The sequence below is a fragment of the Zosterops lateralis genome (genome assembly GCF_965231275.1).
Source record: "Zosterops lateralis genome assembly, chromosome: 22".
Lineage (NCBI taxonomy): Eukaryota > Metazoa > Chordata > Aves > Passeriformes > Zosteropidae > Zosterops > Zosterops lateralis.
The window spans coordinates 4,316,118-4,337,821 of NC_139782.1; the positions used below are offsets into that span (position 1 = coordinate 4,316,118).

General features: G+C 54.2%; 1 protein-coding gene across 1 annotated transcript in view; it reads right to left on the reverse strand.

The window, feature by feature from the left end:
• Nucleotides 1-395: 395 nt before the first annotated feature.
• AJAP1 (adherens junctions associated protein 1) overlaps nucleotides 396-21,704 on the reverse strand; it is a gene marked incomplete at its 5' end in the record, with an annotated part of 33,435 nt that continues 12,126 nt past the window's right edge. Inside the window, 5 exons of the mRNA XM_083876938.1 lie at nucleotides 396-430; nucleotides 5,032-5,162; nucleotides 6,530-6,772; nucleotides 9,536-9,623; nucleotides 16,770-17,440. Coding sequence (XP_083733064.1) covers nucleotides 5,090-5,162; nucleotides 6,530-6,772; nucleotides 9,536-9,623; nucleotides 16,770-17,440 — 1,075 coding nt within the window. The 3' untranslated portion in view covers nucleotides 396-430; nucleotides 5,032-5,089. The remainder of the gene's footprint in view (nucleotides 431-5,031; nucleotides 5,163-6,529; nucleotides 6,773-9,535; nucleotides 9,624-16,769; nucleotides 17,441-21,704) is intronic.

A 21,704-nucleotide genomic window follows, 5' to 3' on the forward strand; every position in this document is an offset into this window, starting at 1 on the left:
ACGCATATGGACCAGAATGGATGATCCCACCAGAAGAGATGCCCCACTCGTCCTCCACAAACATTTCCAGGCGTTATTGACTCGGCTCTTTGCAAAGTCTTTGCATCGGTTCATGGCACATAATGGTATTATTGGCACAGGTTCAGAGTCACCGTCCATGGCCGGGCTCCAGGCGCTCATCCTTCCCTTTTCCATCCCTTGCTGGTTCCTCCTCCTCCTCCACGGGATTTTCTTTGCTTGCACACTTTCCTTTCTCTCCTCCCAAAAACGTGCTCCTTGACAACGCAGTTACCTATAGGCGTGTTCATTTTTATAAAAATATATTTGGCCCATAGAACGCTGCTCTTTGAGTCTCCTACTGGTAAACAGAAATGGTAGGTACAGGTAACCCATTATTTTTTATATTTTTTACAGGTTCACCAATGGAATCCTGTTGAGGACAAAAAGAAAAAGAAAGATTAAGTCATGACAGGGAATTTGCACCATGTTGTGTGTCACTGATTGGATGAGCCCCCACAGCCTGGAGGTTTCCTCCCCTTTCCCCCCTGGCTGTGGAGCTGCAGGATTCCTGGGGGAGCAGAGCATGGAGGGAGCAGGGTATCAGTGACTTCCTCCTCCTTCTCCACAGCTGCTGGTCTGTGCTGAGGATTGGGGACACTACTTCTCTCTCCTCGGGGCCTTTTCCAGAGTGGGATCATCCCTGTGTTCTGCAGCTTCTCACACTTGGGCCTTAAGCAGCGAGTGCTCTGGCAGATGAGCAGACAATGACAAGCACTAATGAGATTTGCTGAAGTTAAATCTAAAGAATCAATAGGGAATTGGTTAAGCACCAAACCAAAGATCCTATCAAAGTCCTTAAGCTATTTATTTACCATCTACAGGAAGATGTCTCCCTATGTAATCTTGGACCCTCAATGTGAAGACAATCACTCCGCATCACTGGCGTGCGGCCACTTGCTCTACATGTTTGTGACATTTCATGAGCTGTAGCACAGCAGGGTGTGCCAAAGACAGCTTCCAGCAGGTACCTACACCCTGTACAGCACTGCTCAGGATACACATTCCTAATCTACACATCCCTAATCTGTGCCCTCTGTCTGGCTGGGATCAACATCCAGAATGTGGTGTGCTTTTTGTCGCAAGGTTCTTTCTCTAAAAAAAAATCACTATTTTTCAGCAATATGCCCAATACACCATCTCCAAGAACAACCCTGAAGTCTTAATTAGCGAGACAGATTTTCCAGAGTCCTTAATCTCCTGTGCTGGGGCTGTGCTGGGACTGCTGCTACTCCTCCGAAGACAAGCTGGGATCTTTTATGATGACTCATTATCTGTTAATGTTAACACAAGCCATTTGCTGTTGTTAGGCAGAACGCGGCCAGCACAGCAGCTGCTGCCGTGTTGGAGCACGGCATCACCACACAATGCTGTCAGCTCTCACCCACCCTGTGCCAGGGCAGGGTCAAGACAGTGTCACCAAACCAGCACAGCTGCTGGGGCCCAAACTGCCCCCTCCCTGCCAGCGGTGTCCGGCATCCCGTGGCTCCGGGTGAGCACTGGTTAATGCACGACGGCAGGATGTACAATTGGTATTGTATCCCAAATAGCCTCTTTGTGCAAAGTAGGTCAGCACTTGATCAACCTTACAGATTTTTTGTATAATCTCATTCCATGGGGTTTTTCAGTCAAAGAGAGTGGGATTAAGGACAAGAATAATGCGGAATCTCAAACTTCATTTCAGAAAGCCCCAAAGCCACAATGAAATCAAGCCAGACCAAGCCACCCTGTGCTGTGGTGCCCAGACAAAGCCACTCAAGTCTTTGGCACATGTCCTGTGCTGGTCTGCAGAGTGGCAGTGCTCCTGCCTCTGTCTGGGTGCTCCTCCAGCACCACTGGCACCAAGCAAGAGAACTTTTCCTTTTCATCCCTCCCTTCAGGTAACTCCTGAGAGCTTCCACTGACTGCTCCAGTCCTCACCTACCCAGCCCAGGGCCACACTGAGGCTGCACTGCCACACCAGGCTGCTGCAGACAGACTGACTTCTCTGCCTGCAGGAGTAGCTGCCGGCAGCCGGTGCTGAAGTGTGACATCCACCGAGGTGTGACACCTACCAAGGAGCTGATGCTCCAGTGGGGCATGGCCACAGGCACAGGCAATCTGCTGGAAAGCTCCACCAGCTGCTTGCCAGGGGCAGCATCACCTGCTGTGGGGAGGGACAGTGTCCTGGTGGGGACCATGCATGCAGCACAGGAACCCTCCCCATGGCTCCTGCTGGCGCAGGAGGAATCTGACCCCAGGAAATAGCTTTAACATCTGCTCCCTGTGTACCTAAATGAATTTCACTAGGTTTCCTCACACAATCACAGTGCTGCCTGCAGCTCTCCAGGCTGGAGATGCTCTGCAGTGCTGTCTCTTATATCTGCTTCCTCAATTGCTCAGCCCAGCCTGATGATGCTGCCGGCATCACCCAAGGCCAGTGTGCCACCTGGGCAGCACTGTGGTCAGTCCCCATATCAGGCTGATGGACTGTCAGATGTGAAGTTCACATTAAATTCCAACTTGGCTTCCAGTGGTCATCTTGACGAAACATCTGCAGCACCTCTGTCCTGCCATCCCTGTCCTGGGACATGCCACCTGCCTTGTGCCTCCAGCTCTGGCCCCACACCATCCAGAGCACTAATGTGCCAACGAGACAGCTCAGAGCTGTGAAGAGCTGTCAATTGAAATTTGTAAAACACTAGGAGAAAGGGGCTGTGAGGAGAAAGCTGCATATAGCCCCTCCAGCCAAAAAGCTGCACATGTTCCAGAGCATCCTTCTCCCCTGCTGTGGTGCAGTGGGTCAACAGCAACTGTCCCCTTCAGGTGACCTTGCTGTGGCTGTGGATGCCAGCCAGGAAACACTCATTCCCCCGGAAGCGGTGCAGCCCAAGCAGCTGCATCTCCTTTTCCACCAGCCTCTTCCCTAGAAACAAGAGCTGGAGAGGCATCTTCCATGCCCCCACTCCTCTGCTTCCCTCCATCCCACTGCTCCTCTGGCACTTGGCAGCTGGTGACAGCACAAGGCAACCACGGTGGCAGGGACAGCCTAGCAGGGAGCTCATCTCAATGCCATCTGCACCTTGCACAGTGACACACGAAACTTGGAATGCTCATTTCACCTGAGGGATTTCCCACCGGCACCTGGTTGCGATTGGGACACACCACTTATTGCAAGTGTGTCCCAGAAACACTCTGGTGCAAACATACCCATGCAGAGAACAGGTAGAACAGGTTTGGGATCAAGCTCATTTTGTTATCGTTAATGAAACCAAACAGCAGCTTCCAGAATTGCATCTGTAATTGAAGTGCCATTACAGAGCTAATGCTCCAGGTACGAGCTGGATAGATTTTTCCAGAGCGCATCAATGTGCATTTTATGGATTCCATGAAAACGGGTCAATGAGAATTTCAAGGATTTAATAAGGCGTAATGGAATGGCTTCAGGCTATTTAAAGAAATCTATGGAGGTGACCAGGGCACAGTCTTTGGCCCGGGGTTTCACAGGACCTGGGGCAGGAGCAGTGGGATCCACATAGGATTCCTACAGTACTTCAAGCTACTCCTTCCTTCCCTCTACCTGAGGCATGGAGAGCTGTAGATGGCATTGAGTGTAGCTGGCTTGCTTTATGTGTTATCTCTTTTTAATTTACTTTAAGCCAATGGAAAGATGTTCCAAACTACAAAACTGAGTGTGGAAAAGGCCCAGTGGGTTATTGCTGAGGCTAGTGTTCCATGCAGATCCTCCATTTCATGCTCATGCCCCTGCTGCCCTCACTCCTGCACCAGCTTCTGCCTGGGTTCCTTTGCCTTCTGTCTCCTGAGACAGTGGCCACAACAACAGAGTCAGAGAAAAAAACATGAGCATATCAGTGGATGAGGAGTGAGTCTTTCACCTTCACCAGTGAAGCTGTGGCAGCCAGAAGAGGCTCTGGGGGGGACAGTGAGGCCATGCCAGACGAATCTCTGCTCTCTGCCCCACTGTGCTGGCACACACCTCACCTGCCCTGTCTAGACACTGCCAGCCCCAGCACGGACAAGACCATTAACTTTTTATTCCCTTCCATTCTAATCTAATTATATTTCTGTGTTCAATAGCTGTGCATAATGTTAAACAGGCTATTCCAAGCGAGCTGCAGCCAGGGAAGGCTGGAAATTTCATTTACACTGAATATATGATTCATTACAGCAGGGACTTGGGACAGAGCAATTAATTCACCTGAGCACGTGGCTCAAGCGGGCATCACTGCCCAGAGCGAGCTGGCACACACAGACTTTTCCTGCCACTGCTATTGCCACCTTCAAAAGTGACACAAGAAGGTGGAAATGACTCAGGCCAACTCAACAAATGAGAAGAAAAACCCCAAACATTGTACTCTTGCAACCAGAACACCACTGCACTATTTCAGTCACAGGAACAACCCAGGTGTGACCAGCTGCTGGGGACTGTGCTCAAAGGGTTGGCTTTGCAGAGCAGGAGAAGGAGGAGGAAGAGGAGGAGGAGGAGGAAGAGGACACCAGCACCCTTGCAGTGAGCATGGAAGTGTTCATGACAGCAAACATCACCAAATGAGCTGTCAGATACTGGTGGAGCACACATGCCGGACGTGTGGTGCTTGGATGAGGCAGGCTGTCCATCATGCCACCAGAGGTTAATTACAGATCAGGCCATTTCCCAGCATGGAAATTACTGTGGCTTGTTGAGGTTTCAGAGGTGGGCTGGAACCATGGGATCAGGCTGAAGTTCAAGGCTGCCCCAGAGACCCTTTGCTTTTGAGTCCTTGCCCATTCCAGTGTCTGCCTGTTAGCATGGGCCTGTCTGCAATTAACCTCCCTGGAAAAGCTGCTTGGCTCCCAATGCCCCATCCACGGCATGAAATACTTCCAGTCACACTGAAAGGAGTGCAGACAGGAGGATGGCACCAGGCAGGGTGTGAGGGGCACAGTGGGGGCGCAGGATGGAAGCGGGATGGACGCAGGGAGCGCGGTACGTACCAGGAAACAGCCCGCTGGCGTCTGCCCTGCCCCCAGAAGTCAAACAGGCTTCGGCCAGTCAGCAGGAGATTTCAAACCATTTCTCAGACACAAAGGCCACGGGAATAAGATGCCGGTCAGAAGAAGAGGGTCTGCAGTGAGCAGAAAGAGGGGCTTGTACACGCTGGTACGTAACACACACGGTGCAAGCCGGGGTGGCCTGCTGCACAATCAGCTTTTTTACATCTCTCTAGAGTGATGCTTTGAGTGGGCCTGGGTTCACCAGGCTGCCTGGAAGTGCTCTGGGATAGAGGGTCCCAAAAAGCATCCCTGGATGGCGGGAAAGCCATGATCTCTGCTAGCCAGAACACAGGCACTCTCTGTCATCTGGCTGGAGTTCTTATCAAACCAAGGCTTGTGGACACCCAACAAAATAGTGTGGCAATCCCTGCCAGTTCTCCACCTTCTGAGATGTGAAGGAGCCCTGGAAAATGCAGATGAGCAGAACTCTGCACACATGCAAGAGATGCTGATTGAAAAGGCATCAGTGAGGTTGGCTCCAGGCCTGTCCTTGGGGCAGGCAGACATGGGCTGTGGCAGCCACACATCTTGTGGCTCCTCGAGGCTGCCTGGAGCATCAGCTCTCTCATTTCTCTCAAAACTCTCTGCCTGGCTTCTCCTCTACCTTTGATGGGGACACGCATTTACCATATGGTGAAACCACACCAGCACCCACTGAAAGCTCTCTGGAGACAGCCTGTGGTGTGGGAAACATCGCTCCCAACCCCACCACTCCTGATCCCATCCCTCTGGGCAGGCAAGGGGCTGGCAGAGCATGGCCACATCCCTTGGCTGCCAGTGATGCTCCTTGTTAACGCTCTGCCGTTATTTCACAGCAGCCAAACGGTTCATTTGGCTCTCGCTGCCTGCTCCTCCATTAATCACCCGCTTGTTTGCAGCCCGGCAGCTTTGCCGATGCCACTGAGGAGACAGCACGGGTGCTGGAAAAATGGATCCAGTGGCATTTTACGTGCTGGCAGGAGCAGCAGCAGGAGCTGGAAACTGAACACCATGTAGTGCTGAGCTCCCCCAGCCCTGCAGGGCTAGGGACTGGTGAGGCACCCACCCCAGCCTCACTGCCAGGACTGGGGGTCAAGGGGACAGTCCCACACTGAAATATGAATCCCACACTGAAATATGAGGCACTGGAAAAATGGATCCAGTGGCATTTTATGTGCTGGCAGGAGCAGCAGCAGCAGCAGCTGGGAACTGAACACCATGTGGTGCTGAGCTCCCCCAGCCCTGCAGGGCTAGAGACTGGTGAGGCACCCACCCCAGCCTCACCGCCAGGACTGGGGGTCAAGGGGACAGTCCCACACTGAAATATGAGTGGGTCAGCACCTGAGAGGAAGATAGCTCTGCCAAATGCTGCCAGAACATCACCCCTGAGTGCCAGGGTGCCATCACCACAGCAGTATGGCACTCCCCACCTGCTGAGAAACCATGGTGCCCACCTCACCTGTTTCCATTGAAGGTTGTTTTGTAATCCCCAGGCGAGTGCAACGTGTCCTCTGCATAGACGGGCACGGGGGTCCGGACGCACTCGTGGGAGCACTGCAGCGTCTCGTTGTAGGCGGTGAAGATGTCGAGGGCGCTGGGCACGCGGGCAGGGGCGAAGTCAGTCAGGTTCTGGCAACTCTCCTCCTGCTGGTCCAGCTTGCGTTGGTGGCTGTTGCGCCGCGGGCGCCCGCTCTGCGCACAGCTGGGATGGGGGGGAAAGAGAATCAGACAATCATGGGGTGGTCTGGGTTGGAAAGGACCTTAAAAACCCTCCAGTTCCATCCCCCTGACATAGGCAGAGATGCCTTCCACTAGATCAGGTTGTTCCAAGCCCTGTCCAACCTGGCCTTGGACACTTCCAGGGATGGGGCAGCCACAGCTTCTCTGGGCAGTCTGTGTTAGGGCCCCACCACCCTCATAGGAAAGATATTTCCCCTAAGATCTAATCTAAGTCTTCCCTCTAGTTGAAAACCATTCCCATTGTCCCATCCCACTGTCTGTCTGTGTAAAAAATTGCCCTCCATCATTTTTATAAGTCTGTTACGGCCTGAAAGGTCAAAGCAGAAGGGATGGGAGGCACACTGTGTCCCTGAAACCTGGCAGGGGAACTCACCTGATTGACCAGTCATGACAGATTGCTCAATACTAGATTAGAATTCAGAAATTTCAATTCCAATACAGAGTTGGAAAGATCAACCACAAGCAGTCATTTGGCACGGTGCTTTTTTTTAAGAATCAAATTTACATTTTAGACACAAGCTTTTTCCCATCAGAGGAATGACTTAATGAGTCACATGTTTGTACCCGCAGGAAGCAAAAGCCTTTTCTTAAGTGAAAATATGTAGGTGAGAACAATGAAGTGAAACCCTTTCCATTTGGGAGACACCAACAGGTTGGAACTTCTCAGGATAAATGAGCTCAGGACCTGGTGTGACACAGCAGAGGGATGGCTGGCAGGGCAGCCCTGCTCTCCGGGGGCTTCTCCAGCTCCGGAGGCTTCATCAGGATCTCGTGGCTGCACAACACTTCTGGCTCACTACGTCAGAGACAAGGAGAACCCCAGCTCACAGGAGCCGCCCTCAATCAGCCCGGTCCTATTTCAGGGTCTAGACATCGATTTAATTAAGATGCCACTTTTTCCAGATGGGATTGACAGCACCTCACAGAACGCTGGAATTTTGGGAGGTGGCAGCTCTGAGGGCGGTGGGAGCTGGGGCTGCCAGCACTGTCTGTGGAGGGGACACCCCTGGGGACAGGAGCGTGGGGCTCTGCTGGGAGCAGCACTGGCCGGGGTGGCAACATCTGCCAGCAGCGGGGCACTGCCTGCTCTGCTCCAGTTGATGCAACTGAAAGAGACAGCCCTAAACCAACTGCTGTCTCCCCACGATACGTGTGCAGGAGGAGCAGTGACAAGAAGGACGCTGGCTTGGCACGCAGCCATTGTTCACCCGTCCTGCTCGAGGGGGACAAATGACAGCCAAAGGACGGGGATGGCAATTGTGTCCCTGCTGGGGATGGGGCCAGAGCGTGTGATGTGGGTCAGCCTTGCCATGGAACACCCCCACACAGCCCAGGGTCACCCAGTGAACTGAGGCAGCTTGGTTAGAGTCGAGGAAACTTCCCAGGTACTGTTTCATCACCTAGGACACACTTGGGTGCTGCCCACACTCCCCTGCTGAGGATTTTCTCTGGTGATTTCTCAATCTTACTGTAAAGCATTTCTATTCTACACCGATCACTGGATTTATTTTTCCCCTTTTTGGCTTCAGCAGCAGTTACTGAGCTGTTCTGCCAAGCTGTGGTCAGCTGGATCAATGACTCGTACTGCTCAGTGCTGCAACTGGAGACAAATCCCACAAGTGTTTTATAAACTATTTTCCCTGCTCCTTCACCGAAACACTGCAGCAACCACGGAAGTTTAGTGAATTAAATCCCACTTGAGCTACAAGAGGGAGTGTCACTGCCTGCTCCCCAAAGAAAGTTCAGCTGTGGGGTCAGAATCTCAGCACTTTTGGTCAGCTGCTGTGCCACATAATGGCTTTGCCAAGACGAGGATGCCTCCATAGCCCTGCAAAAGGCTTCTCCTCTTAACCCAGTTAGCTAGCAGGCTCCTCATCAACTTGGTGTTGTAATTGCCTCCTGGCTGCAGGGATTGATTTGCTGCAGCACCCACGCAGAGCCTGGCCAGGCCAGAGGGGAGAGCCATGCTCTCCCCCCAGCCCCATGCTGCAGCCATGTCGCTACGCCAGCAACGCTGACCTCAAAGTAGGGCAGTTTCCCTGGGAAAATAGGTAAAGTGAGGAGTGCCTGGAGCGAAAGCTAACCTATTTTGCCATACGCCCAGCCATGCTGAGAGAATAAATGCGAGCAAATGAAGCTGGAGGAGCACAGCAGCGCCCTAGGGGTTGGGGCATGCTACAAACCATGGCACCTGAGGGGCTTCGAAGGTGCCCTTCTGTCTCTGGGGTCTCAGGGAAGGGCACGAGATGCAGCTGCTTCTTGCCAAGCCAGGCTGTGGATTTTAGGAGCAGCATCAAAGCTCCTTAGGGAAGGTGGCGGAGGAGGCGCTGCTGGCACTGGGCAGATCCTGGGAACACCCGCTGTGGCCCAACACACGGCTCTGACCTCTCCAGGTGGCATCGTGCTGAGGCACTCAGCCCTGGAGCAGCAATGCACACGTGTCCCATGAGACTTGTCCACCCAACCCCGGCTATATGCTGGTCCCCAAAGCCACTGGCTAGGTGTTGTGAGGTGGGGAAGCTGTGGGGGTGCAGCTGAACCCTGAGGAGCCAACTTTGTTTGGAGGTTTTGGTGTAAACCCCCATTTTCTCCTGCAATGCCTTTCCAAAACTATCCTGGCAAGGTGCCACGAGCTTTGGCACCTGCAGTGGGATGGGCACCTCCATCCCCACCCTGTCCCCATCCCACACCACCCCCAAGCCAAGCAGAGCAGGAGGGACCTTACCAATTTTTTAAGACAAGAGTTGTTATCAGCGCAGCTATGACCATGATGAGGGACACTGTAATAGTGATTATCTGATGAACTGCCAGACCTGCAGAGAGAAGAAAAGAGACAGTGGGGATGGGAACTGAGGAGACCCCAGCAAATTCCCCCTCCCCACACAGCCCCGCACCACCCCCTCCCAGCCCTTCCCAGCATGGGGCCACACACAGCCCCCGGCAGCGGTGCCGCAATCCTCTCTGCTGCCTTACACAAAATAATCTGTAAGCCAGGCTCCTCATTTCCTATCCTCTCAAGTATGTTCCTTGTCAGCCCGAATTAGGCACGAAGAACGGAAGAGAAGTGAAGACGTCTCCCCTCTGGGACAGAAAGGGAGACGAGCGCAGCCTTGCACCGGGTGCGGGATTCACCAGGGATAATAATTACAGCACTGACGGCTGCTTGCTTTGCAGGTCGGGTGGGCTCATTTCCCCCTCTTCACCTTCCACGGGGTATCATTTTGGCTCGTGGATCATTCCTAATGAGCAGTTTGGAAACAAAAGCAGCTCGCTGTACACTATGTTTGTGATTTTGTGCTGCCTTACAGTTGCAATTTCATAATGAAATGATTTTTCCTGGCTGCAGCCCAAGGATGTGCTATTTTTCACAAACAGATGTTGCAGCTCCTGATGGATGGTAGTTTTAATAAATAAATAAGTCTTAGAATGACAGGAAAATAAGCAGTTTTATATATATATCTGTATGCGTCTGTGGCAAGGACGGCGTCAGTGCCAGGGCTACAGCTGAGCTGGAGCTGGGGGTGCCTGGGGGCCACTGGGCAGCACTGGGGCATCCACTGCTCGTGGGGAAGGATTCATTTGTGGCCCCTGTGCTGGCAGAGTGGGCAGCAGCCAATTCCAGCCAGAGCCAGGCTGCTCCACCTCTGGGATTCATCTCCCAGGGGGAATTCACAGGGAAAATGCCACAGTGGGAGGCTCCCCACCTCCCACTGGCACCCCACCTCCTGAAGGTGAGGCCCGGAGAAGGAGTTCTGGCCCCACACTCTGAGTTCCCAGAGGGTGGTGACGATGGGACTGTGTCCCGACGGGCCCGGGGAGCGCGGTGGCAGCTCGTGCCCACGCGTGCCAGGTCAGCAGGGACGCCCACCCTGGCAGCAGCCAGCCCGGCCGCATCCTGCACGGCAGTCTTGGAGCAGCTCCCAGTGGGACACTGCTGGAAAAGATAAAAGGAAAGACTCTAAAAATAAAATCAAACCAGCCCAGTGCCCGATTCCTTTGAAAACAGAAGCGGAGTCAGGGACGAGACCTTCTGCAACACTGGGAGCTGAGGCAGTGGTGGCAGGGCCATGGGAGAACCTAATGATGCAATTAGTCCTTGCATTTACGTAATGGGAAAGGCACAGGCAGAACAGATTGCAGGTGGCTGAGCACTGGGAAGGATGGCAGCTCCTCAGAACAGGACACATGGATTTAAGAAAGGCTGGATAATTTTAGACTCCATCACACACATAAGTTGCCATATGTACTGGCACAGCAAAGTTCCTTTGCATCATGTATTAATTCTGCACCAGAAGCCTGGGGGGATTTCAGGGGGACAGGAGATCTTGTCTCAATGGTGGTGATGGACAGAGGGCAGGAACCCAACAGGGGGCCCGCAATGGTTCCCTGGGAAGCTCTATAGCACTACCTGAGGCAATAAACACTACCAGGTCTTTATTCCTAATTTACAAATATATCAAATCCTTTCCTCTAGGCCCTCAAAAAATGTAGGGCCATATGGAGCAAGAGCAAGCAAATATCCAATCTATGAGGGGGGGATTAAAGGGTGCGGCACCCTTTGAGAGGGGAACACCCTGTAAGGGACACAAAGCGCCCTGGGCGTGAGGTGAGATGGAGAGAGATGCTGCCAAGGCCAAAGCAGTATTTTAGATACAGCCCTCGAAGCCCAATGGGTGGAGGAAGGGGACTTGGAAGCTAAAATCAATAGCTCATAGAGCAAAATCCTCCTCCTCCAGTGTAGGAAGCTGCCTGGCACAGGCATAACTCCCCATGAGAGCCTGTGCACCCAGAGAGAGACTCTGGGAGCAGGGATTACAGTGCCTGGGTTTTGTTTGCTCATCTCCATGGCAAAAGCTCCGATCCCAGCGGGTCATGGAACCCGGCGGCCACGTAATTACATATTATTAACCGTGGAAACAGCGAGCTGCAAGGAGGGCAGCGGCGGGCACGGGAGAGCGGGGAGGGACACCCAGCACCAGCCCCTGCACCTGGAACGCCTCAGCCCTGCTAGAGCCCGGTGAGGGCTCCCCCTGCCAAGGCTTTTACCAGGCAATTTGACGCAGTGACCATTTAACTGGAGGGTAATTACAGGAGAAGTATTTAATGGAGCCGAAAGTGTGTCCAAGCCTCTGCGCTTCTGCTAGTGCAGCAGAATTCCGCGTGCCGCCTGCCAGGAGGGAAAGCTCTTCAAAGGCGCTCTCTGAACCTTCGGAAATGCTGAAATATCTCTGGGTTTTTCCACTCTCGTGCCGTCCTACTCTGCTCTCTCTGGGGCCTCTAATCTCCCCTGTGGGGGGAGAGGGGCCACAGAATCCCAGCAGGCAGTACAACCCAGCTCCCGATTCCCCGCATCCCGGGCAAAACCCCAATCTTCTCAGAGCAAGCCAATGCCAGGGCTTTTTGTTATCTGTTATTTTAAAGACCATATATTTGCTGCTGAGATGAAAGTGCTGAGGTTTGGCCTTTCTGGCCACCTTTTTGAAACGGCTCCCGGACAGCTCTGCATCAATGGAATTAATTCCATGAGAAAAATCCATTTGAGACTAATGTCTTGCTACTGCAGGAGCGCGCAATGGCAGCGAACAGGAGATATAAGCTCTTAATTAAAAACAAAGAGAACCTCTATCCCCCAAGGCCTTTATTTCAACAGCTCTGGTTAGGGCGCCTGTATTTTTCATTTTCCCAATAAAAACAGCTACGAGCTGCAACTCTTTGAAGACCCTCGTCAAGGCCTTGAAGCTGCATAAAATTAGGAAAAGGAGAAAACAGCTCTATTTAATTTGAAAGGGAGAAAACTGGAGTTACTTTTACGGGCCAGATATGGCTACCTCCAGTCTCTTCCCACAGATATGCTGTGTGGATCTCCCTCTCCTCAGCATCCCATCCTCATCCCTGCCATGAGTCTCCTTCCTCTGTTCTCACATGCCCTGAGCACCAGGATGCCAATGCCTCCTCCTGAGCATTGTGGAGAAGCTGGGGCAAAGCGGCTGGACTCAAGAGGCTTTACGGCTTCCCCAGCCATCAGAAATCACATCTGAGCCCCAAAAGCCTCATCCCCTGATAAAGCTGCTTGCGGACAGAACAATTCAATCAGGAGCGTGGTGTGGCCTCCCTGCTGCCACCGCTGGCCTTTCCCAGGGGGGATCAGCCAGATTTGGCCGTAACATGAACCTACTGCTGGTTAATAGCTTGTAAGGAAAATAATTTACAAAAGCCACAAGGGTCTGATACAGGGGAGGAGACACAGCAGAAGCTGTCTTGAAAAGCCTTGTTACAGTGCACAGCCAGTTCTTCTGCTGCCCAATCCACCGCACCACAAACGGCCTCGGGTCTGCTCTTCCCAACACCTTCTTGCTGGCAAAGTTGGGGTCAGCAAAGCTGCTTGGTTTTCCACCTGGTAAATCAGTGATCTCTCTGAAAGCCAGCCCAGGGAGTGTTAGTCATCCTGAGGTGAAAACACAGCTTTCCAGCAAAAAACCCACCAAGGTTCCTGGTAACTTCCTGGTATTTTGAGCTGGACTGATGAAAGAAGCTGCTGCAGCTGCGAAATGTTCTTGCCAAGAAGGAAGATCCTGGAGGCTTATGCTAAAGACATTAGGACTTATCTTCTCAGGTGTTACAGCAAATATCAGTGAGCAATAAATACTTGGAGAGCAGCAGAGGAGAGTTTCTGGCTCACTGAGATGCATGTGGGAGGATGTGCACAGGCATGTTCGCCATCCGTGCATTCCGGGGAGTGTCCCATCTCCCTCGCAGGGAGAGCTCAGCTGATGGCCACACTCCTTCCTTGCTTCCACTGTCATCCTCCACCCTTCAGGAGAACTGCAGCTGATGTGTGGCCCTACAAGGGATCCTTGGGCAGCTCCCAGGAAGGGTAATGGGTGGTGCCACCTCAGAAGATGCCATCCAGCTCCTTCACCTCCTCTCCATCCCCCAGCTGCAGCATCTCCCCACACCTTGGCATGGTGGGTCAAAAAGACGGCTCCATCCTCACTGCCCAGGGTTTTCTTTTAAACACATTTAATCTTTAATTAATTCCTTTGAAGCCTTTTGCATCTACTATCTCCTCGCCTCCAGCACCCCCCTACTGCACCCTTTCTGGAGGCAGGGTCATCACCAGCAGGAAGCAACACCTCTATTACTATTTATTCCTGACATGCTGCTAGCTGGCGGAGGGGAGGGGGTGGTGAGTGGCCTGGGGCCACCACCAGCTCAGATCCAGCTGCCAACACCCACATGAGGTCCCCACCTTACCCGAGGAGAACCCCAGCCCTGGTGAAAGGGTGTCCCTGAACATCAGCTCTGCTACAAGCTCGCAGAGCGTGGTGCCAAATGCGCTGCGACTGGCCATCAAATACCACTAAGAGCAGCAGACAGCACATGGAGTTTTCTGCCTTATAAAGCACTTAAAGGTTTAATTAAAGACGGCTTTATCCTAAAGCTCCTGAAAGGAGCCTCGGACAAACCAGCAAGTGCAATTCCTGCCTCGCTCTGACAGCTCTGATTCATTCCACTCCTCTCTGCTTTGGCTGAGGCTGCGGGACCCGGGGATGCTCTGCCTTGGTGGAGGAGCCCAGCCCACGTGGAGAGTGCCCGGTGAAAGCTCCTCACAGCCCTTCCCACTTTCCAGCATGCTGGAATTTTAATTATTCCTCTCTTTCCCTGCTCCAGAGTAAAATGATTATGACAGCTCTGAAGAAGGAAGCACATTTTTGAAAAGCACAAGCATAAACTACGCCTGAGTGAACATCTTGCATGCCCAGCTGATGCCAGCAGCGCTGTGCTGTGCGGCAGGGGTGGCACCAGGACAGGAACACCTGAGCCGCAGGTCACTTGAACCCCCATGGCAGCACCCACTGGGCCAGGGCATGCGCCAGCCTCTGCTCTCATCCCAAGCATTACCTGCCATCACTCCTCTGATGCCTCTCCTGCCTATGAGCCAAGTAATTCCTATTCCAGGGGAATTTTTTTAAGCTTGTTTTTGCTGTCAGTGGCTCACAGAGGCATTGTTTCTGGCTTTTTTTCTCTCGCTCCTCAGCGAGGAGGAAGGGGGGCGAGAGGAAGATCTGACAGAGCAGAGCTGCTCCCATTGCTCATCTCAGTGAGCACTGCTGCCTCTGCTGAAATGAAGTGGCTGTTTTTAACACCCTGTGAGCACCTCAAGGAGCCTACGGTCCCACAAGAATCACCAGGGACCCAGAGGCAAAGCATGGAGGGATACAAGGACACAGCACAGGAGGGACATGGGGGCAGCAGCACAACAGCAGCCACCTGCTCTGATGGAATCAAACATGGGGGATCTGCGTGGCTCCAGGAGCCCTGAGACAGCTCTTCCAACTCCTGGAGTGACCCCAGCTCCTGTGGGTGCCACACACAGGTGGTTCCACCCTGACCCCCCAGGTGTGTGCTGGGGACAGCTGAGGGACCACAGGCAGTGAGAGCAGCACCGCATCCGCCGCGGGCTCCCGTCAAGGCGCCTCACCGGACAGGGACTGGCAATGCTCGCTGAGGCAAATAAACCGTACAGGCGAGTTACCTCATCCTCATTTGTAGCCATATGTTTTTCCCAGCAGAGAACAAACACTTCCAGCCGCTACAGCTTATATAACAGAGTGGAGCAGGGCTGGGAAGCTGCATGGCTTCGCACAGGCGCTGCACCAGCAAAACTGGCACGGGCACGGACTCTGCTTTGAGACAGCTCGCTCTCAAAATGCTGTCCCGAGGCACAGCAGGGGCATGGAGCTCCCACTGGGAGCACACTGAGAGCTCTCTTGGGTGCTCAGCCCCAGCACTGGAAGGAAAAGCGGATCTGGAGCTCAGGAGCTTTTCAATTGAGGATGGACGAGCTGGGATCAAACAGGGCCTTTAGACCCGGGAAGGAGTTCATCGCATTCAGTGCTTGAAGAGAAGTTAATTAGCAAAAACTCCGATCCTGAAGAAAGCCTCTAATGAGAGCTAAAGCCTGCAGATTAAAGCAGTTGGCCCCCTGGGAGCTGTCAGGGCTGCATGTCCCATTGTTCTGTGGCCATGCAGGACAGCAGTGGTGGCACTGGCGGGTGGGTGGCATCACTGTCAGCTCAACTTTGCCTAAACAAGGCAGCCCACTCCATTAAGTCCCAGAGTCCCAACACATGCCAGGAGCCATCCTCCCACAGCTGGTGCAGGCAGAGGGGCTCCTGCAGCTGGTTGATGGCAACAAGTGCAGTGGACCCCACCCTCCTTGACTGGATGATGCCACTGAGGCCAGAGGCATTGACCAGGGCAGTGTGGGGAGACCAGACTGATGCTCTCACTATGCAGGGAGCAGCAAAAGCCGCATCCCTTATCGATACTCCCTTGCTGATCTATCCAGCCAGTTCCAGGGTTTTGTAAAAGGTGTGTAGGCTGGGAGTTATTTTTCGGCTATAAATAACTCCTTTAAGTCAGGAACAACATCCTGGTTGTATCGTCTCCTCCTGCCAAGCAGGGCAGACTGGATAAATTAATTGGGATTAAGATTAGGCCATAAAATTCCTTTTCATTTCGACTAGAAAATCGCAGTGGGCTCAAAGCAGTTGATGCACAGTGAGTAAATTCTGTAAACTATCCACCGGTATCCCACGGTTTAATATCAGCAATAACAAATATAATTTGCAATAAATGGGAAGCAGCTTTCCCATCCATGTCCACGCAGCAGCCAGCGCTGGGGGAAGGCATTGCTGTGCCGAGCGTGGCGCTCGGCGCGATTACGGGAGATGGGCTGTGGATGGAGACTGTAATGGGAAAGCACAGCAAGCGGCTGGAAAACGCCTCGGATAAAAGCGATAATCAGCGCTGCCGTTCTCCCCCGAGCGCTTGTTTAATGTCACACTAACTCCGGTCCACGGCAGGACACTTGTGCCGCGGTGAACGCTCTGCTCCAGGAGTCACCAGCCTTTCTGATATCCCCACCACCTCCCCGCACCCCCGGCAAACCCTACCTGTGCTGTCTCCCAGCCCACGGGGCGGGCGAGCATCCTTGCCTCCGCTGCTGTGTCCGGCGGCGGGCTCGGCGGTGCTGCTGCGGCCGGGGCTGCCGCGGGGCAGGTCCCCGGCGGGCGCGGGAGCCGCGGTGCTGGGAGGCACTCGGGGCGGCGTGGCGGCCGTCACGGAGGTGACAGCGGCGGCAGTGGTGGTGGCGGTGGTGGTGGCGGCGGCGGTGGTGGTGGTGGCGAAGGCGCTGGGCAGCGTGCTGCTCTCCAGGGAGTCCTCCTCGCCCGTGGGGCCCCAGACGATGACCTCGGGCAGCGCCGTGGGCCGCCCGTCCCGCGGGGCGAAGCCGCGGCCGCGCAGGTGCCGCCGGCCCCTCCGGGAGCGCGGGCGGCGCAGGGGGCGGCCGGGGGGCGCCGGGGCAGCGGGGGGCGGCCGGCGGGAGCGGGGTCTCTGCACAGGGGGAGCGGGGGCGCAGGTCCAGGGGGGGCCGGGGCGTTGCAGCTCCTCCCCGCTCCCCGTGCCCCACAGCGAGCCACGGGACAGTCTGTGCCGGAGCGCCGGCCGTGGCGAGAGCCTCCCCGCAGCGCCGCTGGCTGGGGGCTGGCAGCTGGCAAGGTCCATGGCTAGGTGGAACATGGCTATTAAAATCCAAGCATGGCTTCCGAGCGGGCAACCTGACCTGTGGACAGACAGGGACTGTGTTAGAAGGTCAGTGGGGCAACCCCGCTCTCCCTGTCAGTGTGGCACACCCTAGATCTCTGAGCCCAGCCCCTAAAACATCCCCCAGCTCCTTGCGTATATCATTGTCCTCCCTGGTTCTCCAGCCAGAGTCCCCCAAAATGGCATCATAGGGCCTGCTGCACCCCCTCCCCCTGAAAACTACCACCACCAACATGGCAGGCTGAGGATCCCCATTCACAACTGTGACTTTTCAGTCGTTCTGGGAATGTTGGGAATGACCTGAGGACGAGTTTTAACAGGAAGCACCCTGGAGGAGTGGCCAGTGCCTGCTTTGCCCAAACTCAGCTCTTCTGGGTGAATTATCCAAAGCAGATGGCCCAGTGGAGCTCCAGCAGCACAAGCTTTCAGTCCAGGGACACTGTGATGCAGGTGTATCAGAGAGCCCATCCCTTGCTTCTCAAGCCCACAGACAGCATAATGAATCCCTCAAAGGGCTGGAGCAGACAGGTCCATGGGCTCCTGTGTTCACATGTGTCGCCCATCTCCCACCATGGCAGTGACCCATGCTGCAGCAGGAACATCCTTCCACGGAGCAAGGCACATCCCCTCCCATGGTGTGGGGTCCTCAAGCTGAACATGACCCTGCAGCACGGGGAGGGCAGGAGGAGCAGCCCTTTTTGCTGCCCTTTGTGCCACAGAGGAGCTGGAACACCCCTGAGCTGCTGGCAGCTTCAGCAGTTATAATTCTGCTTCCATGTCACTGTCACATCACGTCACAGCCCTCTCCCTTCCCCAGTGGCACCACACCAAGGCTCTGCTCCCCTCATGTCTCCTCTACAATGCTGCTCCATGTAAGGTGGCAAGAAAATCTCTTATAGGTAAATTTTTCATTTTTTTCCCATCCTGGGAAAAAAAAAAATAAAATCATTAGGCCAAAGCCCAAAAATCTTTACTCCATTTTAACTCAGCTTTTACACGAGAAGGAGTTTTGTCGAACTCAGCAGGAGTTAATGAGAGCTTTACATGGCTAAACGGGCTAATCCTCCGCAGCGGCGCCGCACAGTCCTTGGGAGCACGACAGAATGTGCATCTGGTTGACAGAAGCATTTGTACACTCCCTCTGTGCGTGAGCAAGCGAAGCTAAAGGAGCTGACCTGGATACTCCCAGGCACAGGCTTTTTCTGCTCAGAGGATCTCTGCTTTTTTCCTAATTGGGTATTTTTTCAAAGCGTAACAACATTTATTTTGGGGAGGGAGAAGGCAACGCAAGGAAAGAGCGCAGAAGGAGAAAGGGAAGAGCCAGAAACAGACAACAGAAACCAAAATAGTTCAGGCTGGGGGAGGAAGGATTTCAAGGCTTCAAAAAACCACAAACCACCCAAACTGTCGTGGTGGTGGTGGGTTTTTTTAGAGGCCGACAGAGTGGTGGCAGCACGAAGAGTGTCCCCCACGTGCTGTAGGCAGTGCCGTGCTTCCACTGGTGAGGAGCCACAAGCTCACGCTCCAGCCGGATCATCAAGCACAGACTCACCTTTGCAATGCTCAGGATTACTCCTGTAGCATGTCAAACTCGATTTCAGCCTCTGCCCAACTCCCCAGCATCACCTGAAACATCTCCTTGCAAAGAAGGAAAGGTGCTGGGCACCTCCTGAAATGTCACTCACCCCAGGTGCCACCTCTCACAGCATCTGTGCCCACCCCCAGACCTCATGGCACTTCCCAGCTCTCTGTGTTGCTCACACTCAGAGCTTTTATGAACAGCTGCTGAACAGAGCAAGGGAAGATGTGCCCAGCCCAAACTTGGTGCTCACTGCATCCCAGCCACTGCCTGGAAACTTCTGAAAGACAAAATGCTGGTCCTTGGTGCTTGGGATTGGCAGCTCACAGGATAAAGAGATATTCCTCCCTACTTCCATCTCCTCCTGTCTCCTTGTGACATTTCAGGGTGCAGTGATGGCAGCATGAAGTTGCAGGGGGCTTCCTCCTGCAGCACCTGCCCAACAGGGCTGCATCATCCTGCAGCATCAGGAGATGTGTGGGCAGAGACAACATCCAACCCTTGTTTTCCCCTGGGTCATGCTGGAAAGTTATGTCCCAGCATGGCCAGGCAGCACTGGTGACACCCAGCACCAGAGTGTCCCTCACTCCTGCCACTGCTCCCCAGGCCAGAGGCTCTGGGATGGAGGTGGACACAGTAAGGGACACCCAGATGGGGCAGATCCCAGTCTGCCCTGAGGACGGCTTGGGTCACCCTCCCACCAAGGTCCCGTCAAGCGATGCCACCCAAGGGGCTGTCACCCCAGGAGTGTCCTCCTAGCCACCACGCTGTGGCTGGCATGTCCCCAGGAGATGGCTTCAGGGACAGAAGCAGCGAGTCCGGTTACCTCGGAGGAATTTTGCGTGGCATGCGATCTTCTGAGGGCTTTGCAACAACAGATAAGAGCAAGTGTCCTTCAGAATAAATAGCAGCGTGTAGGAGTTGCCGTTGTCCTGGCAACGCAGCGTGATGTGCCCGGCGCGGCGGCGGGGATGGATGCGGCAGCGCGTGGCGCGGCCAGAGGCAGGACCACCCGGCCCTCCCCTGCCACCCCACACCAGCCCCCTGCCAAGGCTGCCAGCGGGTGTGACACATCCCGAAGGACACCCAGGGAGCGGGGATACATCCCGCCTGGATCTCCTGCCACCTTGTCCTTGCCCCAGAAAACCTGGGCTGTCCCAGGAGAGCCCGCTGCGGCTGGCACAGCACGGCCCGGCACAGCGCCCCGGGAGTCCCCGCGCCTCCGCCTCCCTGTCACCCGAACAGGCAGGAGAGCACCGAGCGCCTCTCGGGAGCGACAGCACAAAGTCACCGCTGCTCGGAGGCCGGGAGGGCGTTCCTGCTTTGCCGAGACATCAAACAGCTCAAACGCCTCCCCAATGGCACAAGCTGCTCCTCGGGGACAGCAGAGCGGAGGCAGAGGACCCTGTGCTGCTCCCAGTGCATGGGATAACTCTCTAACTGCACCCAAAGGGGAGCTGTGGCATAGGGAAGGGAACACATCATCCAGACCCACACATTGCATCCATCTGCCTCGGTTTAGGGGCATGGAGCCAGCCCTGGCTGGAGGTACACGTGGGCCAGAAGGATGGATTGGGCAGGGCTGTGGTTACGCTCCTCACGCGAGGATCAGGGCTTTGGTTATTCCTTTACCCCCCTACAAGCACACACAACCTATTTTGCAAAGAAATTTGAGGAGCGTGGGCAATTTTCACATTACTTCTTTTCCCATCTTGAAGGTGAATGGAAACATCATCCCAAAATACTGTTCAAACTCCAGGAAAAACTCAATAAAACTCTGAAACTGGGTTAGATAAAGAAGCACAGAGCGGATGTATTTGAGAAAATGAAATCCTGTCCTTGATCTCCTCATCCCAGGCCTTGGCTCCCACCAGCCACAAATCCACTCCCTTGGCTCCATGGATGGTGAGACAGCTGTGCTCACACCCAGGAAATGGAACTCCTACAAGTATTTACCTGCAAGAAGCATGACAGCAGATTTCAAAGAAACTGCTGGGGCTAATGACATGGATCAGACACACCAGACATTCCGGGACTATTTCCTGAGCCCATCCAAGCCCATCCTGGTTCCAAAGGTGATGGAACAGCGGGTGTTGCACTGGAGCCACCACAGCATCCACTCCCAACACATCTTTTAGAGTCCTCCCCTGTGTGAAGCCCCTTCCTGAATCTTTCAGGTGCAGCCATGTGCTTTGAAGAGGAGGACAGTTGGCACTCGAGAGAGAGATTAATTTCAAGGATGCTGAAGGATGTGAGCTCACTGTGGTCATCAGCAGTGAGGAAAAGGCTGCTGTGGAACTTGGCTGCTCCCACCACTGCACACATGGTACCAGCCTCCACATGCAGGGAGGGAAAGCAGGAACATCCAGCATGGAGCAGGACAGAACAACCCCTGCTCCAGGGCCTGGGAACCCTCAGGGGTAGCAGCACCTCAGGCAACCCTGATACTGCAGACAGGACATGGATTAATCCAGTGCACCCGCTGCGCTCCCAGAACCCCCCGGCTCTGGTAATGTGTCTGAAAATTAACTGGGATCACAGCTCTGACAATCATCAAAACACCACCCGTCAGCACTAACCCACTTCCCCAAAGCCTCAAAGGCTCACTCGAGTGCAGTCCCTTTCATAAGGTCCTTTTTTGCTCTCCAGCATCAGCCCCTTTCTCCCGTGCCTGTGGAGACACTTCACAGGAGCATTAACTGTA